Source organism: Lagenorhynchus albirostris, chromosome 9, assembly GCF_949774975.1.
Source record: "Lagenorhynchus albirostris chromosome 9, mLagAlb1.1, whole genome shotgun sequence".
Classification (NCBI taxonomy): Eukaryota; Metazoa; Chordata; class Mammalia; order Artiodactyla; family Delphinidae; genus Lagenorhynchus; species Lagenorhynchus albirostris.
In genome coordinates, this window is record NC_083103.1 from 55,862,397 (window position 1) to 55,888,700 (window position 26,304).

The window sequence follows — 26,304 nt, forward strand, 5'->3', positions numbered from 1 at the left end:
GAGGTTGACCCAAGCTGCTTTCACCAGGGTAAGACACAGGCTGGAAGAGTCGATCCCCTCCCCTGTACAGAGAAGCACTCCCAGAGATACACACACTCGAAGCTGCATCTCTGGGCTTCCCTGGTGGCGCAGTGGTTGAGAGTCCGCCTGCCGATGCAAGGGACACGGGTTCGTGCCCCGGTCCGGGAAGATCCCACATGCCGCGGAGCGGCTGGGCCCGCGAGCCATGGCCGCTGGGCCTGCGCGTCCGGAGCCTGTGCTCCGTAGCGGGAGAGGCCACAGCAGTACGACAAAAAAAAAAAAAAAAAAAAAGCTGCATCTCTGTGTGCACACTGCCCAATGGAGAGCTGCGTAGCCCACCACAATTCTCCTCGGAATAGAATACAGAATTGGAGATACACTCTAATTAGAAGGGAGAGGGTGACACAGAGAAACAGGCCTGGGAAAAAAGACTGGAAGAAAATATACCAAGATGATAGTATGTCGACAAATTTGTTTTTCTTTCCAAATTTAATTTACTCCTCCCTTCCTTACCCACTTACCGTCTTTCACAATCTCCCCACAGCTGTGGCAGGGAGACAGGGAAAATGGGGGTCGCTTATTTAAAAGATGTGAAAATGGAGGCCCAGAGAGGGTAAGTGGTCCAGTTCTAGTTTCTCTGCCAAGGTGGGCTGACGCCGTAGCCCACGGCTCTTTCCATCATGGCACGGGAAAGAGAGAGATACTATGAGCAGCTGACTAAAGCAAATACACTCAAGAGTTCCCTCTTCTCTGGCAGATGTCTACACTGGTCAAACTCATAAAAGAGAGAAGAAAAGGCAGATAATATCCCATCAGTGGCTGCTTCTCATTCAGCCTGACACCTGATTTCCCGTGAGTCTACAGAACGTGAGCTTCTGATTTTCTCGTGGCCAAAGACCTTCTCCTTCCTTTGTGCCTGTGTGGGTCGGTGAGTACCAGCACCCTCATCTCGAGGGCCGTGACAGCTGTGGTCAGCCAGCGAGCCTTCCCCTCCTCTCTCGCGTGCGCTGCAAGGTGAGACTCTCAGCGGGCACCTACCTCCTGGGAATAACTAAGCATGGCGTTCAGCCACGGTGGTCCTCACCGGGCCATGTGACGATTCTCGGGCGAGGCAGACTGCGTGATGGCCTTCTGGGTTGGGCCTGCCAAGCTGGGCCTTGGGCAGATTCCTTAAATTCCCTGAGTCTCCTTTATCTTATTTGTCAGGGCAATAGTAATACATATCTTGCAGAACTGTTATACTAGGCAAATAGAAGAGGCCCTGCAAAAAGAGAGTTTCCTTTTCCCCTGGCTGCTTTCCAGCTCAAGGGCCCGTCCTGCTCACATGGACCCCAGCCCAGGAAATGGGCAGATCCCAATCCCTAAACAGTTGTGAGGAACTTGGTACAATTTCTCCTGAAAGGGAGAGTCGGGCTCCCCCATCTCTAACCACAGCTTCTCTATAACCCTGGAACCCACCCTGTGACTGGTCTGGTTCTGAAAAGATCTGGTTTAAGGAGGCACAGAGACATCCAACATATGAGGCCCTTCCCCGAGCTGTGAGTGTGGCTGTGCTCCATCCCTCATGGTCAGAATGGGGACAAGCAGAGGCTGACAGCTGGCTCTGCTGCGCCTCTGCGTCTTAGGAGCAGCCCGTGGGTCTTATCTCAGTGTGGGGCAGCTGCAGGGAACTTCTCGTAACTCCGACGTGGTTAAGTAACAGGGCCAGGCTTGCCAACACTGGCACCAGGGCCTAGTCCGTGACGCCATCCCTTGTCCTTATAAAAAGACTCATGTGATGAATTCTGATCAGTTTGGTGCCAGGAAACAGAAGAAAGATTCAAGGGCTTCCAAGGGCTTCTCAGTTGCCGGCAGCCTTCTACAGCATCTGGATGCCAAGATATCTCCCTGTCCCAAGGGCAGTCTGTCTTCATTGCAGTGCCCCGTGCAAAGCAGCGCCTGCTTCCCCAGAGCCCCCAGCTCACAGTTTGGCCTCTGGGGAGTGACAGGTGAGGCTCTGTCCTGCCCCCTTCTCGGGCTGGTGGGTCACGCCAGGTGGACCCACAGGATTGCAAAGGGACCTATTAGCAACTGTGAGGAAGGCCTCACCTTACATACCTCAACTCCAGGATGTTGGTGACGTTCCCGGAGGGGAAGATCCTTCGGATGTAGTTGAAATCTCCCACGTAGAGGCTCCCGTCGGAGCCGCACGTGAGGGCCACAGGGGCCAGGAGCTTGTTGCCGTCGGCAAGGCCGTTGCAGCTGGGGCAGGAGATGCTTCTCCGGCGCCCGTTGCCCATGATGCTCCCGATGACAGGAGGCTGCTGAGACACAAACTGGTTCTCCCCATTCCCTTTGTGCAAGATGCCTGGGACAAGGACAGAAGAACAGAATCACTGATGGAGCAGGAGACGGCTCTCCCCTGTGGCCGGCCACAGGGTCGCCTTGCAAAAGCAAGGCATGCCAGATCCCTGCCTACCATTTCCAGACTCATCTCCCAAGGCTGCCTCGCCCCATAACGAAACCCAGGCCATCCTGGACAGGCCACACGGCTTTGCTGATTGAATTCCCATGACAAGTGTGTAAGACAGGTGCCATTATGCTCCCTGTATTAACAGGGGAGACCTGACATCACACAGATGACAGCAGAAGCGCTTCTGAGCGCTTCCAGGCTCTGAATCATTCAGCCCCGCTGCCTCTCAAATAGACTGAACACACCTCACGTGCCTAGTCTACGTCTCCATCACGGCACAGAATTCTTTATTGCACTTATCTGTTTTCTCTCTTTAGAGTGAGACCATTTCATGTGCAGAGACAATGTCTTTTCCCTTCTGTATTCCCATGGCCTAGCACAGACCTGACACAGAGTAGATACCAGTAAATGTTCACAGAAATACACAAGTGAAACTTCCAGACTCTTCTCACTGAGGTGGAGTCAAGAGACGGGTTTTTATCTGATTTTGATACTAATGGGCTGATCCCAGATCTTGCATGGGTCTCTTCAGTGCTTTAACTGCCCTTGGGCCTCAGTCTCCCCACCAGCAAAATGAAGGGATTGACCTCAGTGGCGTGCAAGCTGCATCCCATATCCATACTGTCTCTTCTCAGGCCCAGCTCATCCTTTAACTCCTGTACTGTTGCTACAGCCTCCTAACTGGACTCTCTGCCTCTGGCCTCACCCCTTCCATACTGAAGCTTTGAGTGAGTTGTGGTTTTTATGGTCACAAGAATCTTCTCCCAGGCTGTCATCTGTTAGCTTTGCCCTTTATTGAACAGACGTCTTTCATTTTTACATAGTCTAATCAACCATTTTTCAATTCTAATGTTCGTGCTTTTTTTTAGGGTTTTAGGGAATCCTTCCCTGAGATCATAAATACATTCTCCTGTATTTTCTTCTATTAACTTTAAAGATCTTTCAAATTTAGCTCTTTAATCAAACTTTTAAATTTATTTTGTGTACAGTGTGAACTGAATTTTTTCCTCCACACATGGAGCCCGTTTCCCCCAATACCAATTTCTAAAACACCTATCCATCCTCCGTTGACGTGTGATGCTCCCTCTACCACATATCATGTATACATGGTGCGTGGCAGGAACTTGTACCCTATCCACCCTGTCCTCCTTCTGTAGTTATAGAACTGTGCTGTTTAGCTGGACGTGTGACTGTCTGGAACTGACTACAATCCCCAGCTCCCTCTGCAGCTACACTTGGCAGGTAACTGGTTAAAGTTGTGGAAGTGGTGTGGGCAGCTGCTGGGAGGTGTCGCTACAATGGAAGGGGCTTGCTCTCAGTCCGTTTCCTCCCTCCTGCTGGCTGGAAAGTAGATGTGAAGGCTGGAGCTGAAGCAGTCACCTTGGACCATGACCTTGGGGATGGAGGCCTGCAGAGGTCTAAACCAGCCTCGGATCACCTACCTCCAGACTTTCAGGTGAGTGAGAAACAAACTTTTACCTTGTTTGCAATTCTGTTATTTTAGCTTTTCTGACACTTATGGCCAAACGTAGTCCTAATTACTACTCACAGGTCAGTTTCTGGATGCCTTGTTCTATCCCATGGAATCTATTTCTCTGTTCCTGTGACAGCACCACACAGTTTTACGTGTTGCAGTTTTCCTAAGATATCTTAACATCTGGCAAGTGCCTCTTTTTTTTGTTCTTATTTTAAAGACTGCCTTATCTATTTACAAATCTTTATTTTATTATAAACTTTAGAATTAGTTTTTCAACTCCCACACCCCCCAACCATCAAAGCAGTGGCTTTGATAAGCATTCTTGCATTTACAGATTAGGCAGGAGAGATCTGACATCATTACCGTGTTTACCTGTCCCATCCTGGGACACAGTCAGAGAGGGCTATCTAAACTACAGATCCGACTGTGTCACTTGCATGCTTTAAACCTTTCAGAGGCTTGAGATCTGCCTCTGGACAGAGTTGAAAGTTCTAATCTTCTTACCTGGCACTCCAGCTGCTCAAGGCCCTGGCTCTGGCTTTTGCTCTTCCCTTCATTTCACCCTTTGCTCAAACCACAATGAACCTTCTCTCCAATTACTCTTCTTTCAAGCTTCAGTGCTTTGGCACATGCTGTGCTCTCTGCCTACAAAGTTCTCCCTCCTTGACATACAGGGCTAATCCTATAGACCCTTTGAGACTCAGCTCAGAAGTTCTCTCCCAAGAGACACCCTGCTGAACCAAGAAGCTGAGTCAGGTGTTCCTCTTCTACAGCCCCCAGAGTGTCCCCGGCTCCCCTCTGTGACGGCACTGTCCCTGGCACAGTGTGGAAACTGCCTGGGAAGTGTTTGTCTCACCCAGAGTGTAAACCCTTGAAGCCCTTCACTTCTGCATCCCTGCTGCCTAGCAGTGACAAGGTAGCCAAGGAATTACCTGTATTAACGCTTCTGACCGACTGATCACATATAAGACTCCGTAATTTGAAGTGTGTGTTTTTTTGCCTCGCAGGGAACAAAGCATATGAGAGAAAAGGGTCACACCGTGGCCTGGTTCCTGAAATGGTACTAATCCACTCACCACTTTGGATGTTGAGGGCATGATGTTTGTCCAGGCTCCATCCTCCCAGCTTGGAAGCATCGATTTCATAGCCCTGTAGCACTGTTGTTCTTTTTTCCCACAGGATCAGATCTGGGCAGGATTCATACTCATAACCCACAGAAACTGTAGAAGACAAAAGGCACAAAACGCACCGGTGAGCAAAGCCTCTTCTTTGGCTTTCGATCTGCATGCAAGGCCCCTGCTTGTCTTTGGTAGGAAAGGAAGAAGGATCAAATTCCTAAGTGGCAGCCAGACCTATGGGCAATACTAACACTGGGAGGCTGGGCCTGAGCATCCTTTTTGGAGAGCAATCGTACATCATCAGGAAACATTAAACGAATGTTCTAAATACTTTATGAAGGACCCAGGTGAATCGATTCCAGGGAAATAATCTTTAGTATGGAAAATACTTTAGGCACTAAAGCCTTCACTGCAGCATTATTTATAATAGTGGAAAGTTGGAGGTAATCTAAAGGTCCAAAGGGGGTGAGAGGTTGAGCAAACCAAGTGTATCCACCTGAGGAATATTATGCAGCCACTGGAAATTACGGTTATGAAGATCACAGGGTGACATGGAAATGTGCTTACGGGGTAATGCTGAGTTGAAAGGACTGGTTATATACGGTATTAAATCTCTGTTAAAAAAAACTATACATGAAAAAAGAAAATAAAGTTTAATGTTAACAGGTAGTTGTATTTTTTTATAGAAATATGTTTGACTTTATTTCTATTTTTTGGTCCACTTACCACATTTTATTAATGAACATGATAATACTTTAATAAAGAAAAAAATTAAAAATCATTTATAATGAATACATGGAAAAGGAGCTCAGTTAGGGAACTTTGAAAACTAGAAGTTGCTCAAAACTTGAAAATCCCTGGTTTTGCTTTTGTTTCATAAATCCAGGCCTCCTGGGGCACTGGGAGGCAGGCTAACCATGGCAGGCTCCCTGAGGCTGGGTTTGTGAAAATCCCAGTAACTGCCCTACGGAAAGGAACTGGCAGAGACAGGAATGCCGTTTCTTCCAAGTATCTTTCTGTGTAGATGCTATTTTCCACTGGGCAATGCTCTATCACATGATCAAGACAGGAATTAACAATTGGGCAGCCCCTTAAAGTTTCCTTTAGGTGCCCTGAGAGATTGCTGGCCCGCTATGGCAGGAGCGAATGCATTGGAAGATGTCCCTGTGACCTCTTCCCTATGACCTTGAGTCCCTTAAGCAGACACTCTGCCTCCTACTGGTCCCCTGTCATCTCAGGAAAGCAAACCTCAGCCCTTGACGTCTCTGTGCAGAGAGACCTTAACTGGCTGGTGGGCACTTAAATGTGCTCATTTCATCTAAAGAGGTAGTAAGACTTCATGGAGTTTGAAGAGACCATAGAAGTAGTTTGGTTTACAGAAGGGATCGTAAACAGTGACGGATGGCATCTTTGCTCCCAGTGTACCCTGTGGGGTAGGGCAGGATGCAAACCTACAGGGGAGATCGTGGGTAAATCCAGCTCAGCTCCTTCCTTGTGTGGCCTTGGGAAGTCACCTCACCTCTCTGGTCCTCAGCTTCCTCATGCAGAATATGAGGACAATTTCTGACTCACAGGGTGGTTGTAAAGATTAACCGAGATACCACTGTACAGGGAGCACATCACCCAGAGCAGATGCTCAACAGACACTCCCTTATTGCCTGCCTCCCTCCCTCCCTCCCTCTTTCTCTCTTCATTACTTCTCATCTGCTTCCTCACTCTGCCTTTGCCAAGTCTAGAAAGGGAATGAAACTGGAGTGAGCTTCAAGTTGAGAGGGATTTCCTGGGCTGTTACTCTAAGTGCTTGGAGGATTAGCCCTGCAGGGGTCAGGACTGCTAACAATCCGGCTCTGAACCCTTCGTGGAGCCTTGCTCTCACCCGGAAGCTGAGATGAGCACAGCCAGCCCTGGAAGACCAAGGTCCGAGTGGGGTTGGGACTCCAGGTGAGGCTGTCGTCACCTTCTGCTTCATCTTAGAGAAAAACAGCAATAACATCAACAAAGGGACTCTCTGATTGGAAAGGAGGTGAAGAGGCCAAAAAGCCTTTCTGATGAGGGAAGAATCTTAGCTCCTGCACCTCAGTAAGACCGAAGAAACCCAGAAGCTCCAGACTCCCTTTTTTTTTTTTTTTTTTTTTTTTGGCGGTACGCGGGCCTCTCAGTGCTGTGGCCTCTCCCGTTGCGAAGCACAGGCTCCGGACGCGCAGGCTCAGCGGCCATGGCTCACGGGCGCAGCCGCTTCGCGGCACGTGGGATCTTCCTGGACTGGGGCACGAACCCGTGTCCCCTGCATCGGCAGACGGACTCTCAACCACTGCGCCACCAGGGAAGCCCCAGACTCCCATATTTTTAATGGGTAAGTTCAGGCCCAACGGCTGGGGGTGGGGGCAGGGTTGGGGCAATGTCCACGTGGCTCTGTCTCTGTGGCACGAGCCTCTTTCAGCCCATCACATAACACCACAGTGCTCTTCAAGGGCCTTTTTGGTTTTGTAACCCTCTTTTTTAACTGTCAAGTTTTCCACATGCAGGTCTTTGAGTCCTTTCTTTTAGGTCATGGATGGTCACTGAAAGGTCCAACTAGACCTTAGGTATTTCTGAGAAGAGAAAGGGAGGAACAAAAAACAAGGGAGGTGGAAAAAGAGCCCCGTGCCCCCAAATCTTACTGTCTCTCCGAGGACGACACTGAGGCCTGCGACTGGGAGGCTTACCGAAGGCTTCCGAGAGCCCAAACACCTTCTGGTTGTAGACGTCTGTCTTGTCCCAGATGAAGTAATAGGACAAGTCCGGGGCTGCAGCGAACCACTTCCTGAAGAGGCGGCCCTCAACCGCCACCATGAGGTGGACCTTCATGAGGTTGAAGGGGATGGTGCTGTGGGTCAGGCTGATCCTCAGGACAGATTTGTAGCCGGGGGTACGGCTGCTCAGGTAGCTCAGCCTCATCTTGCAGCCAGAGATGGCGATTTCCTCCTGCAAAGCCTAGAGAGACAGATCACAGCAGGTGACGGTCACAGAATCACTGGTGGAGGGAAGGTGGCCAGAGCCCCACACACTCTGGGTGTTCAAGAGGCAGAGGAGGATGCAGAGGAGGAGGAGGAGAGAAAGGGGGAGGAGGAAGCGGAGTGTGAAGGGTAGGGCAGGGAAGGAGGAGAAGGGAGGGAGGGGTGTGGGAGGAAAAGGAGAGTCAGAAGGCCTGCTTTCCGGGGCAGCTCTTACTCGGGACATCCCTGCTCCATAAGCCTCAGCTTCCTCCTTTCAGCAGGGATGGCGATGGTCATCTCGTCGCATTAATGAGAGGATAACACGTGTAAAGTATTTATCATACTGTCACCTTTCATTCACTAGCTGTGTCATCCCAGAAAACTCATGGAACCTCTGAATCTCTGTTTCCTCACTGGATTAGTCTGACGACTGGGTAAGGTCACATACATAAAGTGCCCAGCACATAACGGACACTCAGTAAATGTTACTAATGACGACGGTGCTGCTGGTGCTGGAAGCAGGGGGCCCTGGGAAGTTCCCTCCGACCGATGTGTACAGGTGGCTCAGCGAGAAGGCCTGCTTCTCTCTCAAAACTTTCCTAAAGGAAGATCTGCTACAAGTGGCTTTCCTCTTCAGGAAGGTACACAGAGGCTAGAGATGTGGACCGAACCATTATGCAGGGTTGGGAACACAGACTGCCAAGGACCTGCAGCTAAGGTCCGCAGCTCATCAGTAGAAAGAGACAGATGGGCTGCACGGAGTCTGCGTGCTCCAAGGCTGTGCCAGAGGGGCAGAGTGGTGGGAAAGGCAGTGTTTTATCTACTGGTGCAATGGGCTCAGCTCCAAGATGGGAAGCTGAAGTTAATGCCAAGATGCCTGGGCACATGGCAAAAGTGGAGAACTTTCATTGGCTTGATGCTCTGGGCTCTGTTTCAAGAAGGGGACGTTAAATCAATTGAGGCTAACGTATCCATTAAAAGGACAATGATTATTTTACCCTCGTGGTCACAGGGGAACTGGGCCTTCACAAAGAAAGCCTCTTCCTTTCAGTCCATGTCACAGATGGGTGTGAACTCCCACCCCAACCCATTCTCCTGTACACACGACATTTTTCGGGATTGGGCCTACACCAAAGCAATCTTCCTAAATTTCAGCTCACAAGCTCTAGGCAAAGCTGGGCTTGAGTGCCATCAGATGCTCTCATAAGTATTTACTCTCCTTAACATACCCTTCAAAATGTACATCTCCCTGTACTTGCAAAGGCTAGCCAATGACAGGACTGGGAAAACCCAAGAGTTTGTTTTCATGTATTTCATGAATCTAATAATAAGCAAGGTCTGTGACCCAGCTGGGCTCGTAGACACCCAGCCCAGGGAGCACCGTAAAGAGAGGGGGACCTTTCACCTCATTTGTTTCCAAGTCCCTGCTCCTGGGGAGACGTCTCGCTGGAGCTAAACCAGTGCTGAGAAACAACTCTCCCCTCCCCAGCAAGCTCCGTCTCCGCTGACAACCATTCCGTAAGAAAGGTCAGCCTGGTGGTGGAGACAGGAGACAAGCGCTGAATGTCTGCAAAGGAGTGAGGTTTCAACCTGTGGGTGCAATGAGAATTCCGAAATGCTTGTGTTTCCTTCTTGAGGGCCGGCGTCCGAAGCCACTCAACAGGGTGCAGCGCAGAGATGTGCCCGCTTAGCCCAGCAAGAAATACACACACAAACATGTCTAAACACCCCGCTCCGCCAGCACCGGAGATGATTTATGAGCCTGCACGTCGTCAGAGCTCTCATGAGGCCGGCGGGACGGCTGGGGCTTCTCCCCCAGTTTCTGCACTGCCATCCCTCCTCCTCCCCAGGCTTCGTTTCTGCCATTAGAAATTGGGCTGGGATGGCAGAAGAAATTCAAGTCCACACAGCTTTGTTAGGCAAAGAATCCATCTTGGTTTCTATCAGATGAAAATGCATTTTTCCAAATTACTTCCTTTTAATGATAACGAAGTAAAGCACTTGCGTGTATCGATTTGAGCCAAAGCACTCGTTAATTGGCATGAAGGCAGTGTGTGTAAAATAATCTTAATAGTAATAATGTTTAAAATTCACCGAGCACTTAGTAGGTGCCAGATATCGTGCCAAGTATCTCATACACATTTCCTCATTTAATCTTTAGTACGACGCAAACATTTGGGACCCTCTGCCTCACTCCTCTTGGTGGAAACTACCATTGCTATTTTTCTTTTTTTTTTTGCGGTACGCGGGCCTCTCATTGTTGTGGCCTCTCCCGTTGCGGAGCACAAGCTCCGGAAGTGCAGGCTCAGCGGTCATGGCTCACGGGCCCAGCCACTCCGTGGCATGTGGGATCTTCCCGGATCAGGGCACGAACCCGCGTCCCCTGCATCGGCAGGCGGACTCTCAACCACTGCGCCACCAGGGAAGCCCCTATCATCGCTATTTTTAACAGAAATAAGGAGGGGCGGGGGAGACACTGGAGGTTGGGGAAAGGAGACGTGGAAGTGAACTGGGTGGCGGAGTGGAGAGGGGGTGGGGATTTATTATATGCTGGAGGGTGCCAGGCACTTCACAGGGCTCACGTGTATTAAGTGTGTAAGGGGGTGGCCATCATAGCCTCACAGCACGCCGGCTGGGGTCTGGATGGTGGGCTGATGGGCTGTCTCTTTCCCCTGTCTCTGAGATCCTCCTCCACCTCCCGAATGAAATAAAGGCATGGAGAAATGCAGTTAAGAAAGCTGGGTATACCTGAATTTCCGGAACGATGGGGCCTTTCTCTGCACAGGAGCTGGCGAAGGACGTCAGTGGGGAAGGAGACAGGACAGGGTTGGGGCGGGCAAAGTTGCTCAGGTCACAGCTGGGAATCTCATTCTCCTCCTGCCGCAAGATGATGGTTTCCATGACAAAGAAGCGATCCCAAGGCAGCCAGAGGGTGTGCTCCTGTGTGATGAAGGGGGCCCGCTCGAACCGCAGGATGATGGAGATGCCGCCATTTGTGACCAAGTCAAAGCTGTTTGGGAGGGGAGGGTGAGAAGGAGAGCAGAGGGAGGAGGGAGGGGCAGAGAAAGGAGAAAAATTACACCGAAGGATCTGAGCACTCGTTGAGGGAGACTCTAAAACCTGAAAGACTAAAAAAAAACAACCTGAAAGACTTGACCGCGGTCACAAACAGTGACAGAGGTTCCAGAAAGCATTATGTTTTTGAAAGTGATTCACCGTAGAGAACTTGCCAAAACCAAATAACAACCTGCTTTGGGGAGCCCTTTGCTAGGACACAGGACCGCTGATGAGCCTCTGCTCGGGTGCCCCTGGTACTTAGGGAGTCTTAGAGCTGAAGCCCAGTGAAAATTCATCAGAATAAAGCAGAACAAACCCTGCCCTGGTGTTAGAGCTCTAAGCCTAGTCCTGGCTCTGCCGTGGGCTATTGTGTGACCTTGGGTAAGTCCTTTAGCCCGTCTGATTCTCAAGTTTCTCATCTGTAAAAGGCAAAGGTTCAAATAAATTATTCTAAAGTCATTAAGATTCTATGACTCTACAGCAATTGTATCTCTGATTATGATACTCAACCAGGCCTTTGGAGTTAACAAAATAGCAAGGTAGTTTAGAGACGGGCACAATTAGAATCACCGTAACTTAGAAGTGAAAGAGGAACCAGAAGACTGAGTCCCAACCTCCCAGTTGAGATGAGATCTCCGTGGCTGTGTCCCTGAGAGCTGGTCACCCAGCCTTTGCTCATTGCCCTTTGGGGATGGCCAGAAACTTGCTGGCAGCTCTGTTTTTGGTTCTGGCATCTTAACTCCCATCACCTGCAGACAAACCTGGCCAGGCACTTGCCCATCCAAGCCTTAGCATGGACCTTTTTTTTTTTGAAAATCCAAGGAAACTGAGTTCCCACTTGTACACTCCATGTTTCTGACACTGAGCATCTGATCTGAGGGTTCAGCAGCTAGGTGGTCAGAGGCCAGATGAGCTCACATTATAGAAGATGGGAAAGGAGGCCCAGGTGTAAGCCCAGCTATGTCACTAGTCCTGCAGGCTGGGTCTGCTTTCCCAACTAGAGTGTGTGGTTGCTACTTAAGACCCCATGTTCGATGTGCAACAAGATTAATTCAGACCAGAGTTTTGTGTCCTTCCCCCACCCCATCAAAACAGAAAGTTTAAAATCAAGTAACAGTTGAACCACTAGGTCATCTGACCTAGTCCCCTCTCTGAATCTGATGCTTTAGTTCCTTCTACAGAACCACTATCAAGGGGCTATTTGGGTCCTGTTTGCACATTTCCAGCGACGAGGAGCTTGCTATGTCCGCAGGGGGACTGTCCCATCTTTGGTTAGTTCTGACTGTTAGTAGACTTTTTTTCTGTCTGTGAGCTGTTTTCTGTCTGTGAGCTCTTGTTAAGACTTGAGGTCTGGTATTTCAGCATGGGGCCGGGGTGGGAGATCTGGACAAAGGCAAGTGTCATGGTGCCTGCCGGGAAAGTGAGGAATACAAAGATGAATTAGACCTGGTCCCTGGACCTGCATACACTGTTATCTCCAGGCGATATCTCTAGCCTTACAGTTTCTCCTCGGGTATGAGAAATAAGAAAGAAGGTGAGTCAGGGACAAGGGGGAGGGAAATGGGCAAGATGCTACCCATTCACATATAACAAACAGGGCTCTTCAGACACTTATTAGAGAATAAGTAATGACTCTCCCATACATTATGCAGTGTCTAAGATGGGAAGAAAACGTAAGCCCCCTGATGCATTGGTAAGAACTGTTCTGAAACGCAAGCTTTAGGCTGTAGCAGCTCTGGCTGCTCGGGTGTAATTAAACTGGCCGGTGCAGGAAACATGGCTGATACTTACCGCCCCGGATGCCCATCCTCTCATGAGGTAGTAGAGATTGCAAGGGCAGCACAACAGGACGAATCAAAGCCTGGAGGTGCTAATTGGGCATTCCCCAAGGGCCACCAAGTTTACTGGACTCTGGTGTGTTTTATGGACTCACCCTAACCGAGCACAGTGGGCAGAGGACGGACTACTCGCCATCTCACATGAACGATGGGCAAATTTTATGGCAAAGAAAAAAGAGTGGTCCCCATGGCTCCTTTTTGATGACTGTTTCACAGCAGGTAATAATGTAGTCAGGATACTTGTTGCCTATGATGCTCACATCTCCTATTTCCACAAAGCAGGCAGCCCTGAGCTGGAAGGTGGTAAAGGCACCATGAGGAAGGAGACTTCTCCCTGCTGTAGCACAAGTCTGCACTGAGGTGCTTCTGGGGATCAGTGGCCTGGCCTGGACAGATGATCCCTGGGGACTGGCCACCAGCCTCTTCCATTCATAGGGAGGGGGAGGAGGGAAGAGAGGGCTCCCCATGCCCAGCTTGCCAGCCCCGTCTAAGAGGCACATATGTCTACAAACAGATGAGCCCCTACTTCATTATCACCTCGGCCAGGACATGTTCACATCTGAGATTGGATTAAAGAGGTGCTGAAATCAATCAGGCTGGAGCACAATTTCCAACACAGAGTGAAAATCAACCTTATGGGCCCACACTTAGCCAGATGGACACCACCACCTGATTTTATTAAAAATAGAGGACTTGTCACCACTGACAGCCTAAATATTCCACTTTCCTCCTTCCTCTCCTCTTCTCTCCAAAACAGTCTCATGGCTTGCATTGTAATCATCACCTTTTTAAGTTGTAACTTTAATATATTGCTAATATTTATTGTATACTTACTAGGTGCTAGACCCTGGAGATACAGCAATGAATCAGAGTGGGGCAGGGAACTAAGATTTATTAAACACCTACTATGTGCACGGTGCTTCTCCACTCATCATAGAATCAAATCCTTACCACCACCATGTAAGATAAATAGTATTAGGACCATCTAACAGATGAAGAAGCTGAGGCCAAGAGAGGTAAGGAGATTTGTCTAAGAACACATGGCCAACAAATGGGGGAGCTACAGTGATTAAAGAAACTTGACTTCATTCAGGCTGATGAACTGAAGGTTCTCACAGGGATCTGAAGGTCAGAGTTCTGTGATCGCTCAGTGGCTTCCATAGACCTGGGTGGTTGCAGATGGAAACCACACAGCAGGAATGCTGAGACTTCTGGAGCTTTCTGGCCTACGGAGAATGGTCCACTCGACAGTATTTTATGTCATAAGCCATGCAACAGAACAATATGTATAAGGTACCGCATGCTTACTCTGAGAAACAAGTAAGAAGACGCTGCTTAATTTAGAGCCAAAGGGACTTAGGCCAGAGTCAGCTACAAGGTCACACAGCTAGTGCATTGCAGGGCTGGGCACGTGGATTCAGGTCCTCTGACTCCAAGTCCTATCCTTTTCGCACGTTGTCATTCCAGCAGCAGCTATGTGGCAAGACCACGAGAGCAGAGCCTTCACCAACCCTGGTCCCCAAAAGGCCTCTTACCTGCCATCTTGCCTGCTGATCGTGTATCCAAAGAGAGGGTTATTGACGAAACTGATGTTCACACCAACCAGCGGGGTCCCATCTGATGTCATTACTTGACCACGAATGACACATGCATGCCTGGGGTTAGAAAAGAGAGAAAAACATGACCTACTTTTCACGTTAGAACCCTGGTTGGCAGGTCAGAAGACTGAGGCAGGTCACTCAGACATATCTAGGCACCCAGGGGCTCACGGTATCCACTCAAGATGAGCACTACCTTTTTTTTAATTGCCTCAATCTAAGTCATCAAAGCATCCTCTAAAGAATTATTACTGAAAAAGGTTTTCAGATATCTCACTGAGAGGGTTATTTTCTATGGATACCGTACTATGCTGTAAGGAGAAAAAGCTGATGGGGTGGGGTGGTGCTATACAGTGTAGTTATGCATGTGAATTTGGAGTCACGTGACTTGGGGTCAAAACCTAGCTCTGTCACAGCTCTTCTTTTTAGAAAATGTTTATTTATTTATTTATTAGTCATCCATTGAATACACATCAGTGTATACATGTCAATCCCAATCTCCCAATTCATCCCACCACCACCTCCACCCCCCACCACCACCTTCCCGCCTTGGTGTCCATACGTTTGTTCTCTACATCTGTGTCTCTATTTCCATCTTGCAAACCGGTTCATCTGTACCATTTTTCTAGGTTCCACATATATGCGTTAATATACGATATTTGTTTTTCTCTTTCTGACTTACGTCACTCTATATAACAGTCTCTAGATGCATCCATGTCTCTACAAATGACCCACTTTCGTTCCTTTTTATGACTAATATTCCATTGCATATATGTACCACACCTTCTTTATCCATTTGTCTGTCGATGGGCATGTAGGTTGCTTCCATGACCTGGCTACTGTAAATAGTGGAGTCACGTGACTTGGGTTCAAACCCTAGCTCTGTCACAGCTCTTTGAGTCTCTGTTTTTTCATCCTCGTGCACAGGAAGCTCCATAAATGGCAGTGATCTTTACTGTCACTAAGGGTCTCACTGGAAGCAGGCATTCACGAAAGTGAACAGGATAGAGGGCACTTCCTCTCACCTGGCATTGGAGACAGGAGAAGGGCAGATGCTGGTGTCCCCTTGGAGTGGTTTCTAGAACTCGGCACCTCTCCCAACATCCCCCCTCCTATTCTCCCTCTATATTCCAGGCAACAAGCCATCTGCTTTTCCCAAACTTGCCAGTCAAATATTGTTCAAAGCCTCTGTGTCTGTGCAATGTTCTTTCATCTGCCTCAGATATTATTCCTGTACCCCTCTCCCAACATTCTCATCCTTGAAGACCCAACTTGAAATGACGCCTCTTCCCTGAAGCCTTTCTTGACGCCCCTAATTAGAACTAGTCACTGTCTCTTCCAAAACCTGGCACAAACCCCTTGATACCCTACCACACTGTACATGTTCCTCCACTCCACTAGATCACCAGCTCTTTGAGGCCAGGGTCAAGGTCTATTTCCTTTTTTCTCTCTAGAGTGCCCGGGAATGCCTAACAAGTACGAGGTGATTGTTTAAAAAAGCAAAAACAGTAGGTTGGGTAAATAAGTGGGACAATTAGAGATCATCTAGAATGATGTTTTTTCAAATATTTCAGAAACAGAATCTTTTTAGCAGATGATATTTTATAAGGATCCCCAAGTGGGAAGCCAATAAAAACAAGATCTGCTCCAGATGAAGTAGGGGTGGGACCCGCTTTCCCCTTGGGGTGGTTCTGAAAGCAACTCTGTAGAGTCTTAGTTTCTGGAGAAGCCAGAGGAAAGCCAGCTGGAAAATCACTGAGTTAGTGGAAGAAGACGAAACTGGGTCCACAGACGTCACGTTATTTGCTCCAAGCCACACAGGGAGGCAGGGGCAGAGCCAGGCCTTGAGTCCAGGCCTCACACTCGGGGTCCAACTCTAGACCAGTCTGTACACCACTGGCAATGGGTGGAAGTGAAGATGCTCACTGGTGTCCATGTCCTAAGGGATCAGGGCACTGGGGAGACAGCACTCGTGGACAAGACAAATCTGAGGCAAAGACGCAAAGGCTCTGTTGTCCACAGTTCGGAAGGCTTTTTTCTGGCCTGGGGAAGAGCTAGTGATGAGGCCTGTGGGCATTCATAAAAAAACATCTCAAACTCAGCCTCTGCTTTATTAGGCACCTACATCTCTACCCTTTCTACAGAGGAAAGTGATAAGCTTTTCTCTGTTTGATGAGAAAAGCAATTAACACCAGGCTTGTAAGCAGCTGGGCTCTCCGGTGTCAGTTTGTCCTTTCTGAAGGCAAGAACAACTACCCACAATGCACCGAGCTCCTCACCCCACCTCCCCTCACCACACACAATCTGGTTAATGTTAATTCAGTCAGTGGTTTTCTTCCGAGGCCCTTGGTCTAAATGCAATTACACGGCAAACAAGTTAAGCGGGTGAGGCTCAGCAAAGACTCTCCATCCTGCTCTGAAGGTCTCCCGATATATTTACGTGAAATTATCTCTCCGCTAATGGGAAAGACTTATTCCGTCAATTGTATTCAGCCGGTACTGAGAGATGCTTTCTCTAATGGAGGAAAATTGAATTTCTTATTGCTGGAACTCTGTCCTTCCAGAGGATTACTAACAGATCTCATAGTCTGGTGCTGGCTACTCTCCAGCCTCCTCCTGACATATGTGCCTTCAGATTCTGCCTGGACGATAACCAGCCCTCTGGGGATGGTTTCCTTTGGGGGGCTGCCCTGGCTGCTGCCCCTCCTCCACATGTGGGCCAGCCTCCTCTGATTAATATCTCTTTGGGGATTTCCTGATAGTTGGGAAACATTAAATCAGCACCATTTGGCCATCACGTCGCCTCCACTTCGGCAACCCGGAGCAGATGTAATTTTAGCCCGGGCTCCTGTGGATTGCTTTGGATCCTGGAGAAGATTAAGTTGACTCCCAGTACCCCTGTGGGCCACAGAGGCCTCCTGCCAAAACAGGCATTTGGCTCAGGAATTAAGTCCTGGAGAAAAACACTTCCATCCTCCTTCTATTTGACCATGACTTTCAGTCGTCAAGAAAACCCAGTTCAACGTAAAGTCTTCCGTGGAACAAAGAAGGTGGGGAAGTCTGCTCTAGGAGACTTCCAGGAGGCCCTTCCAGGAGGCCCTGGAAATGTGTCTCCTGCCACGTGTTTTTGTCCAGGGAGGTCTGAAGAGATGTGGCTGCTGGGTTTCCAAACATTTTCTTTCTTCATCCAGTTATTCAATGGAAACCACCAGTGGTGCCCTGGTGAATATTTAACAATTGGCTTGCAAAAAAAAAGTGGCTTTAATTTGTGGCATTTGCCTATTTCTGTGGTGTAAAGACTTCCACCACGGCCGATTTCACACTACCGATGAGATATCACTGCACCCAGAGCTGGGAAGAGATGGCTAGTAGGACACCAGTATAGAACAGTATTTCCACCACAGAGAAACAAGAGACCTAAATAAACTCTAGAGTAAAGATGATGGTAAAACACAGCTAAATAACTAGAAAGTGATGAGTTTTGATTATTACCTTTGTTTTTAATCTAATTTGTTTAACTGTGATTTTATATAATTTAATTTTTAATAATAGTTGTGCTTAAGAACTAGCTTGCAGAACTCCTGAACATTTAGTAAGCAGTCCCTGTGAGCTGGCATGAGCCAGCTTCTGTCCACCACTGAAACACTGACCCTCACACTAAGGGTCAGTGCATCTAAGAAACAGGTGCTGCTTTGACTGTGAAATTCCATAATGGAAGACTGCCTTGGTGAGAAATCACTAATGCAGGGTGCAAATCACTGTCACCAACTTGGCTTCCCAGCTGGCTCATATGATCCTCTTATCACCAGTCCTATATTTGACGTGTTTTGCTTTTCCTCAGTCCCTGTCTTGGCATATGGGGTTATTTTCTACTCATCCTTAGGGTCCCATCTAAGCTGTCATCACTTCAGTGAGGCTGTTTCCAACTCTTCCTGGCACAGCTAATCACCCCTCTGCTCCACTAGGTTGCTCTAAACCTTCCAAGTATCTCTCCATGATGTGACTGTCATACAGTGACATCATTCACATTTACACAGCTATCTTATGTGCTTCCATCTCCAAGGGCTAGGTAAGCATGAGATATTCTCCCCAAGTGTTTATTAGGTGAGAAATGATCAAGGAACTGAAATTCAGAGAGAACAGACTTGCTCAAGGTCCTACAGCAAAGAACTCAATGGGTTGAACTGACACTCAAAGCTAGGACTCCTTACTTCCAGGTCCTTCCTCTTACTAATGTGTTATTCACCTGCACTCACTAAAATTCACTTAATTTAGAAAGCGGGGCACCTACTCGAAGGCAAGCACTGCGTTAGGCCGCTGAGGTTATAGAAGTACACGAATTACAGTCCCCGGCTGCTGCCTAGAGCTCACCAAAGCAAACGTGAAGTGCCTGAGTGTAGTTGTCTCTGACACCAGTGAGTCAACACATGGGTTTGGCATATGTCAGGCAGCTGGGCTACAAAACAAGCAATTAGGCTGGGTGAACTCTGCCAGGAAGGAGTACTCATGCCAGGCCAAGGGGGCGAGGCGTCAAACATGCTGGCATTGGCCCAACCACATACTCAGGGCCCGACTGAGGTGCCCTGGCTGACGCCAGTGACAGGGGAGATCTGCCTGACTGCTTCCTGGGGACACCTGCCAGGTTGGGGATCAAGGGAGGAAAGTGTTGGAGAGACAAAACCACCGTGAAACAGAACCAAGCAAAGAAGAAACTCACCTCAGCCGCCCGTCAGGGATGAGTGGAGGGGTGTGGTGAAAGAGCCCTGGGCAGGGGGTCCGTTCCCAGTTCTGACTCTGGTAACTAACTGTATGACCTTGCAGCATCACCTGACCTCTCTGGATTTCCATTCTCTCACCTGTCCATGCAGGCTGAAGATTTTCTCAAACAGATGTAAAGTGGAATGTATGATGGTTTTAACTTCGTGCTCCTCAATCCAGCACAAGCGGCCCTACTACACGTGGCTTCAGAATCCTAAGGGAGCTCATACAATGCTGATACTTATTTCTGAGTTGTTCCCTTTACATGGAACCTTCCACCCGTCCTCTTCACCTGAAAACCACCTGCTTAGCCTCAGGACCCACCTGGAGCGGGACCCTAGCACTCGCACTCCCTGGGCTGTCTCTGCAAAGACTCTGAGCGCTGTCATGCTATTGGGCAACCTTTTTCCCCCAGCAGATCACAAGCTCCTTGAAGACAGGGACCACATCCCCCTCACTGCTGGACTGCCAGCACTGAGCGTGGGTGATGCTCATTTCTTTTTTTGTTTTTTTTTTTGCGGTACGCTGGCCTCTCACTGTTGTGGCCTCTCCCGTTGCGGAGCACAGGCTCCGGACGCGCAGACCCAGCGGCCGTGGCTCACGGGCCTAGCCGCTCCGCGGCATGTGGGATCCTCCCGGACCAGGGCACAAACCCGTGTCCCCTGCATCGGCAGGCGGACTCTCAACTCTCAACCACTGCGCCACCAGGGAAGCCCTGATGCTCATTTCTGAGTGGGCAAAAGAAAGCCTCCGCCAACACAAGGGTGCGCCCTGGAATTTGAAGGCGTGGTGCAGAGTAAGCTCTTGATAAATTATTTACGAAATGAATAAAGAACTGATGTGTTTCTGTAACTGAAGATGAGAGAGATACCAGAGAACTCTGAGCTACTTGACCTTGACAGGGATATGGCTACGGAACAGAGGGCTCCAGGGGCTGGGTTTTCTAGTTGGTCACAAGTTGCATCCCAGGGCTGGGTTCCTTCCCCTGAAGGATCCACCCGCCTCTGCTTGTAGCCCTACTGCTTTGATGCTACAGCCTCCTCTTCTGTACATTTAAAGGTTTTGAAAACTTAAAAAAAAAAAAAAAAAGAATGCCAGAAATTAAGTTAGATTTGTTATTCATTGTGTATCATACGAGCAGATAGAGGAAGATGAAGGAAGAAAAACTGCAGCTTGAACATTTTTTGTTATTAAATGGAGACAGCTAATGACGCTGGTATTCAGGAAACTGGAATAATCATTTGGGATCTATCTAGGCGGCAAAAGGTAACTAGCCTTTCTTTGCTTCAAGGTATTTGTTACTGTGTGCCACTATTGGTTATGCAAATCACTCCTTTGCATTACATGCTTTAAACAGATTTCTATGCCAGACTCGTACCCACCCTTTAAACTGTTTTCTGCCAACTCATCTGACTGACTAGGGATCTTTCTAGCACCAACTACACTTTATCCAACATCTTATAAGAACCTTACTTGGGCCCAAAGAATCCCCACTTCACGGCCTGTCAAACGACCCCCATTCAAGTGGGGTCCCAGTCAAAGCCTGACCCTGTCCACTCAGTAGCTTCCAAGACCTTCTTTCTAGCCTGGCAACACGGGCCATTCTGTAGCCCTTTCTTCAGAGCTTTCCATCTTGGTCGCTCTGCCTCCGTTTCTTCAACCAGCTTTTCTAGCCTGCCGTCTTCCACCTGTGTACGTTTTCTTGGGAACCCACTAGTCATGACATGTGAGAAGAGACCTTCCTGATCATCTCTCTTCACACTTCACACTTCACACTTCTTGCAGAAGTGAGAAAATAAAGTCTCGGCAGGGGGTGGATTTGCCCATTCTCGTAAGAGTGGCTGGGGAGCCAGGATTCAAATTCAGGACTTCCTTTATTATCCATGAGAACTCAGGAAAGTCATTTCACCTCTCAGGCTACTTACCATCTGACACAGATACACACCTAAATAACAGAATCTCAATTTGTTTTAGCCGCCTAAAAAATCTGAGTTAACATCATCAGAGGAGGGCTCTGAAAACTATTTTGGATCACACACCCTTTCTGTAAACATTTTCTGAAGGTTCCATGGGCGTATTTATATTTTTTAATAAATTGTACACACATGCTATCATCATTAGCTAATACTGGAAAACATAATATACGCTTGGTGCAAGATTTAATGGACAAAAAATGAATATTTCAACTAGTCTTGATAATTTTGAATCTTTTGCTTCCCTTTTTGTTAGATCCGATGAGAATGATCACTACTGTTTTTAACTTCATAGTGGAGTTGAGGAAGACTCTGGACCAGGAATAGGAATATCAGCTCTGCCGTTTGACTGCTGGCTTGTATTTGCACTTGCCATCCGTGTCCCCTGCATCGGCAGGTGGACTCTCAACCACTGCGCCACCAGGGAAGCCCTGGACCCCATTTTTTATGTAAGTTTGGTTAAAGCTAGATTTTACACACATACACACCCCCCCCCCCACACACACACGCAACACAGTCATGCTATAAACCAGTAAAGCTCTGTGAGGAGTAGATCCTCATCTCCCTCAGAACACCTCACACGCTCGTCCAGACACGTAACCAACACTGGGACCAAGCAAATCAGAGAAAACCTGGTGTTCCGTACAAGTAAACATCCATTCTTTCTTATTTTTAAAGATAAAAAGTAAATGTAGACAGACGTCCTAATATTTTCTTCCTGTACCTCATGGACCACGTTGGGCAGCCGCCTTGGGACCACTGTACAGCACTAGAGTTACGATGGTGTGTGTCTGTGCTCTCTTTGTATGAAATAAACTCTAATATGCTATATATTACTATATTCAAAAGCCAACTTCCAGCTGTGTTTCGTTCTTTATAACTTATTTCATCGCTCTTCCTATGTTTACTTTGTATGTCTTTCAATAAGCTTAGGCCCAAACCAACAGAACTCGATCTAATCAGTTAACGTTTAATAACGTTCCGACTTATTGGTGGTCAGGGAGTTGGACCAGATCCTCTCTTGAGGCACCTTGCAAATCTAAGATACCCAATTTTCCAGACCTTACCACTGTCAATTTACCACATCATCAGTATCCCTGTGCCATCCATGTCATTTTCTGTAGTACCCATTGTTTCCACATAAAGTCCACACTCTTTAGCTTGGCATGTAAATACCTCCAGGATCAGGCCCCTGCCTGCCTCTCACATCGCGGTTTTCCATTCTCACATCCTGTGCTGCTGCCATGTTAAATTACTTCTCATACCCTTGCCTTGGCATGCACTTCCATGCCGCCCTGACTTTGTCTATGTTGGTTCCTTTGCCTCAGTGACTGTCCTCCCATTCCTACTAATCTCTCCTTGAGGGCCTGCCTCTCAGTGAAACTCCTCCCTATTTCCCAGGACAAAGAAGCCACCCCCTCCTTTGGTGAACAAAGCACAATGTACTTACCCCACTAAAGTGTATTCATCTGTTTAAACACCTTATGTTTTCTAGACTGTGAGTTCTTTGAAGGGAACAACTATGTCCATTTCATCTAACTCCGTGTTTATCACAGGAGTAGGTCTATTAGGATGCGTTCAATAAATGTTGAGTAAAGAAACAAATGAAGATCACATAAATGAATGAAAAAAGATGACAGAAAAATATGAATATAGTTATTTCACATAGCCCAAAGTAAAAAATAGATATACATGGGTTGGGGGAAGAGAAACATAGATGAAGGCCAGGTAAATGAGAATAGGGTTCAGTTATTGGAACTTTAACTGAGCACCTACTATGTGCTATACACGGTGCTGGGTGGCAGGGAAGATATTTATTCATCCATTTTCTTACTTATGGAAATTACAGGACAACGGTGCCAGTAGTTTCTGTTTTATTTTCCATTGTATGCTTTTTAAAAAAAATTTGTTTATTTACTTATTTTGTTGTCATTGTTGTTTTTGTTGTTTTGGCTGCTCCATGCAGCATGGGGGAATCTTAGTTCCCTGACCTGGGATCGAACCTGTGCCCCCTGCATTGGGAGCGTGGAGTCTTAACCACTGGACCGCCAGGGAAGTGCCCTCCACTGTATTCTAAGCAGTTAAATTACTAACGATAAATGAGACAGAATCCCTATGCATGAGGAACTCACCTTTTAGAATGAATATAATTTGACTTAAAAAAAAAATTCCTTGTATCTGGAAGTAAAGCTAGCATGGGGTAAAAAGGGGAGCCGCCTACAAGGTCATTCCAGTACGACATACAAACACCCCCACAGTTAGCATCAAGCACCAGGCCCTGCCCAAGTACCCTGACTCTGTTCTTCCATTTGGAATTCGGCTCAGTATAGACTCCACCAGAGGCTTCCAGATCACTTGCTGGGTGTGTGGAATGAATGTCACAGGGAAGTACTCCAGTTCACGACAGAACAAGCTTTGCTCTTGGACTGTTTTGTGTATATCTGGGGAGTGGAAAGAAGAAATCCACAGACTTCTTCAGATTAACAGGAATTTAATGTTTAACTAGAAGAGTCCTTTGGGTGCCTGAGTCCAAGCCCCTAATTTACAGGTGAGATACGTGATCCCTAGAGATGGACAGAGCTTCCCCTCCATCACCCACTGAGGCTGAGGCATCGACAGGTCTGCTATGATGCTCTCACCCCACCTGGGGGCATCCAATGACAAGATGGCCTGGTAACTGCTAGTGGCTTCTGGGCCCTTAGGCCTGCCTCCTGCAGAGCCCAGAAGCCACGGTCCTGTGATCTCCTAACTTTCTGTGGTTGTTGAGCTACTTCAGACACTCAGGGAGCACGAGGTCCTGGGCCCCTGCTCTGATCACTCAAGCCTGGGGGCAACTTGGCCGCTGAACGCTGATGCTTTGGGCTGAGTCGGCTCTCGCAGAAGTCATCTGGAATACTTCCTGCTGGCCAACGAACGTGCACACAAGAACAGAGCCCATGACTGTTCAGGACACCGTATTTCCAGAGAAGTGAGTCCTGGCTGTGGCAAAGGAGAAACAGGACTGAGAGAGACCAGCCAGTGGAGACCATTTTTGAGGAGCAAAAGCCTCCTGATCCTGGGTGACAGGGCTGGCCAGGTCGGGGGACGCGGCTCGGAAACACTGACCGTGTGCCTGGGGCCAGGGAATGTGAGTACATGTCTATATAGGCTGTTCTCTGGGCTATGCAGCCAGAGGCCGGCCTCTAAGAGGACTCCTCAGCAGATGGCTTGTGTTGCTAGAAAAACTTGAAGCAGCTCTGCTAAAACGTGACTGCACACAGTGTCTCAGTGGACAAGTTCATTTCACGACCGTGTGTCCTGTCTTCCTGTCAGGGTACAGGACAGGTCCTGCTTCTTCCGGAAAAGGGAGACTTCGCTGCTTTACTCAGAAAGGGGAGACTAGGATGGACCACAATTAGACCCACTTCCTGGGGTGGGGCTAGTGCGGGGCAGAGACACAGAAAAGAGCCGTGCAAATCCAGCTTAGCAGGCCGGACCTGAGGTGTAGAGCAACAGACAGGTGGCATTCGAGGGAAACAGTCCTTCCAGGGGCAGGGGAGGAGGACTGACAGGGGACAGGCAAGGTGAGGGAGCTCCCAGGGGCAGCTGGATGTGGATGTCCCGTGTGCCACCAGGTAACGATGCCCAGGTTCCTAAGCAGAGCACGGGTGGATCTCCAGACCCAGACATGGCAGGGGTGGGAGCCAGGTAAGGGCAGGCAAGGCTTGCATCCTCGGGGGGCAGGGCTACCAGGCCGCTCATATCAGGGACTTACGGAGAGCAGGCGAGTTTGGGATTCTGGGACAGGACAGAAACCCATTGCCAGAGCTGGCCCATAAAGGGTCAGGCAGAGGAATGGTAGGAGGACTGGAGGCTGAGCCGCTGGGCTTGCTCTAAGCCCTCCTCCTCAGGTTGGGGTTAGTCCTAGAGGCCTGCAGGCTAGACCCACAGGGTAGAGTCACAGGGCCCCCCCGTGGTGGGAGGAGGTGGAGGCAGGGGAGGGCGGGTGGGCAGGTCTCTCTCCCCGGCTAGAATACTGCCCAGAGGTAGTATCGCCTCCCCACAGCCCCGCACCGTGGAGCTCACTTACAGCCAGCTCTTGACGCCTCCAGGATTGGACTGGGGTGCTGGTTAGACTCATTGCAGGGGTGTTTGGTACGTCCTGACCCTATATTCTCCATAGAGAACAATATTAGTGATGCGATGCGTGGCCCTCCAATAGTTTAACTTCTCATTGCTTGAAGTTTATCAGTGTTGGATGGAAATGCAGAAAGTCCTTGACTTACAGACACTGGAATGACTACTTGAGAGCCTCACTTACGACTCCAGGCTCGCCAGGACTCAGGCTCTGCTACTGCATCACTGAGCCAAGAGTTTTTTCTCTGGCCTCAAAGTCTCCTCTTCAACCACAAAGGACCGCCCATCTCAAAGGTCTGTTCACCTCTGCCTGCCACAGTGCCAGGGCACTTGCATCAGTTATATAACTACATTAATGCTTTGGGCTAAGATTCTCATTTCTCTCCCAGTTCCTACGGTGACACTAAAACCTATACGAATACAAATGCCCTTGCCAATGCGAACACTGACTCTTGCTGTAAGTGATAACAGCCACTAACATTCATCCAGTGCTTACTGCTCTGACACATAAGTGTTTTATATCTCCTTCAATCCTCAGACATCCCCACGAGGTACCAATTATTATCCTTATATGACAGATGAGGAAAGTGAGGAACAGAATGATTAAGGGACTTATCCCAGGTCACACAGCTGGCAAGGGGTAGGGCTCAAATTCAAGCCTCGTTACCTGCCTCTGAGGCCATGCTCTGGAGCACTAAGACCTGCTGCATGTTAGCTTTTTACTGTGTGGTACAGTATTAGAAAGAAAGGCAGGGCCAGCTGGGGTTGTAGAGTTGCAGCAGCACCATGTTTTACAGATTTCCAAGCTGAAGATGTGGAGGTGGGAACATAAAAGACCTAGCAGAGAAGAACAGAGGCTCAGCACATGGGCTCTAGGACCAATCAGCTTGGCTTCAAATGCTGGCTCTGCCACTTACAAGC

General features: G+C 48.5%; 1 protein-coding gene across 1 annotated transcript in view; it reads right to left on the reverse strand.

Annotated features, from left to right (window-relative positions):
- The window catches only part of TENM4 (teneurin transmembrane protein 4), a 385,973-nt gene that overhangs the window by 62,541 nt on the left and 297,128 nt on the right, over positions 1–26,304 (reverse strand). The window contains exons 15-19 of the mRNA XM_060160128.1: positions 14,474–14,593; positions 10,792–11,053; positions 7,774–8,041; positions 5,027–5,170; positions 2,119–2,368 (exon numbers count right to left, since the gene is read on the reverse strand). Coding sequence (XP_060016111.1) covers positions 2,119–2,368; positions 5,027–5,170; positions 7,774–8,041; positions 10,792–11,053; positions 14,474–14,593 — 1,044 coding nt within the window. The remainder of the gene's footprint in view (positions 1–2,118; positions 2,369–5,026; positions 5,171–7,773; positions 8,042–10,791; positions 11,054–14,473; positions 14,594–26,304) is intronic.